Raw genomic sequence first — 2,041 nt, 5'->3', positions numbered from 1 at the left:
TAGATCTAATTTTAATCACAGGAAAGACCAGGCAAAGATAATATTACAATAATCTCTGATATTTCACCACTTAAAAGACCAAAACTATTTCTAAAATAGAAATATACAAATATATATTATATATATTATATATGACACACATTAACTGATTAAAAAACAAGCGTTCACATATGCATAAAAAAAAATTTAAGAGTTTTGGAAGAAGTTTAGACAAACTTATAAGGACAAAAAGCTTTTAGTTAGACATGACATATATTTACCCTTCACTACAATTTTAGAACAAAGTATGGACATTGACAAAAAATAAATAAAAATGTACATACATTTATTTAAAAAAAATAACTTTACTCTCTTTTGTAAATCACAAATTTTCCTCTATAGATCATAATACTCATTATCAAAGAGCATTCCTTTAAAATACTGAATAACAATAATAATACACTATATCAATATTTAATATTTGTAAAAACAAAATCTTACAATAATATAAAACTTTTAAAAAGTTGCAAAATATATAACTGCATATTTCTAATCCAGATTGAGTTCAGTTTAAATAGTTTTTTCTGAATAAATCTGTGTAATCTAACTAAAAGGTCATTTTAAAATTACATTTTGTCTTTTAAGGGGTTGTGACATGGAGGAGATTCTTGTAATATTATCTCTGACTCGTCTTTCATGTGATTAAAATGAAATCTAAGGCGCCTCCTATTTATTCTGACATCACACTTGAAAACCGATCTAGAAATAGGTGCAAATTTCTTAAATAAAGTGTATTTACCTTTAATTTGAGTAGAGAAATGAGGTAGTTTGCCAATGGAATGAGTAATTTTTCTCTTAAAATAAGATAATTAGATCATTAGCACTAGAAATAAGACAATGTAATTATTTTTTCTTATTTTAAATGTAAGTATTCTTGTTCCGTTGGCAAAATGTCTCTTTTTACCTCCTCAATTCAAGAAAAAATGCACTTATTTTGGGAAAAAAGGACTTTTTTTCCAGTGCAGCTTGTCTGAACTTTGGTCTGACCCAAGATGGCCGCCCTCTAGGCACGTCGGCCTTGCTGCCGACAGCGTCCAGTGAGGCGTCTACGTATATATCGTCTATGGTAGGCCCTAGCAGTATGACATCACAGCAAAGATGGCCGCCTTTAGTTGATGTTTGGATGAGTTCTCTGGCTTGATGAGATGCTCGGTGAAGATGGCTGGAGGTAAACATCCGACCACATTCAGGAAGCCTTTTTAAACAGCCAAACCTTCCTGGGTTGTGGTCTACTTTCCGTGCGCTATAGGAATGCAGCAGGGGTTAAAAAAAGCAAAATAGAAGCGCTGCTTCCAGCAGCGGCGCTGTTAGCGTCATTCTGCCAGCAGGGATCCAGAACCTTTGCTTCCTCCTCAGCCTGTCCTGCATGTGTGCTTGCAGATGGTGCGTGACTCTGGAGCGCAGTCTGCAAAGAGCCTCCTTAGGAACAAGAAGGAGCTGTGCAGCGTTGGCCTGGAGCTGCCGAGCAGAGACACCACGCGGCTGTCGGAGGTTAGCCACACATGCCAGCCTGCTAATGAAGCACAGAGAACATGATGCTGACCTTCATTTCTGCTCTTTCAGATTCATTTTGTGTGTCTGCCCGGGCACAATGAAGGAGAGGATGTCACCCAGCAGGTAGGTGACCCTGAACGGCTGCTTTAACGGCTGTATTGTTGTTTCTTTGTTCTGATTGTGTTTGTTTATTTCCCCAGGCTCTATCCTCCCTGCCTGGGGGGCTGTGTGAGCTCCTCAGGTCTCTCCACGCACACAGCCTGAAAAATGACGAGGTTCTGCTGCTCAGAGACTCGCGCAGGCTGCCGGAGCACAGGGACCACGGCCCACAGGTTGGTGGGACGTTTTCTGCTGAGTCGCCAAGATGAGTGAAGCATGAATAGGCAGAAAGTTAAGGAAGGAGAGAGAGCAGACAGGAAGGGGCAAAGGTCAACACTGCTGAACTGAAGATGTACCCTCTGTCTTCTATCAGGAACATTCTTCTGATCCGGATGAAAACCACTGAATT

The 2,041-nt window shown here is 39.2% G+C and overlaps 1 protein-coding gene across 3 annotated transcripts in view; it reads left to right on the top strand.

The window, feature by feature from the left end:
- Positions 1-1,375: 1,375 nt before the first annotated feature.
- Positions 1,376-2,041, top strand: part of LOC107101901 (A-kinase anchor protein 11-like) — a 32,781-nt gene continuing 32,115 nt past the window's right edge. For 2 of the 3 annotated variants that reach the window (XM_015400988.1, XM_015400987.1), the window contains exons 1-3: positions 1,376-1,530; positions 1,603-1,656; positions 1,734-1,865. In XM_015400988.1, the coding sequence (XP_015256474.1) occupies positions 1,420-1,530; positions 1,603-1,656; positions 1,734-1,865 (297 nt within the window). In that variant the 5' untranslated portion in view covers positions 1,376-1,419. The remainder of the gene's footprint in view (positions 1,531-1,602; positions 1,657-1,733; positions 1,866-2,041) is intronic. The other variant, XM_015400989.1, reaches the window with a different exon arrangement.

This window comes from Cyprinodon variegatus, unplaced genomic scaffold (assembly GCF_000732505.1).
Source record: "Cyprinodon variegatus isolate N-32 unplaced genomic scaffold, C_variegatus-1.0 Scaffold1170, whole genome shotgun sequence".
In the NCBI taxonomy this organism is placed as follows: Eukaryota; Metazoa; Chordata; class Actinopteri; order Cyprinodontiformes; family Cyprinodontidae; genus Cyprinodon; species Cyprinodon variegatus.
Note: the sequence above shows the minus strand (reverse complement) of the source record. Positions and strands in the feature narration are given on the sequence as shown.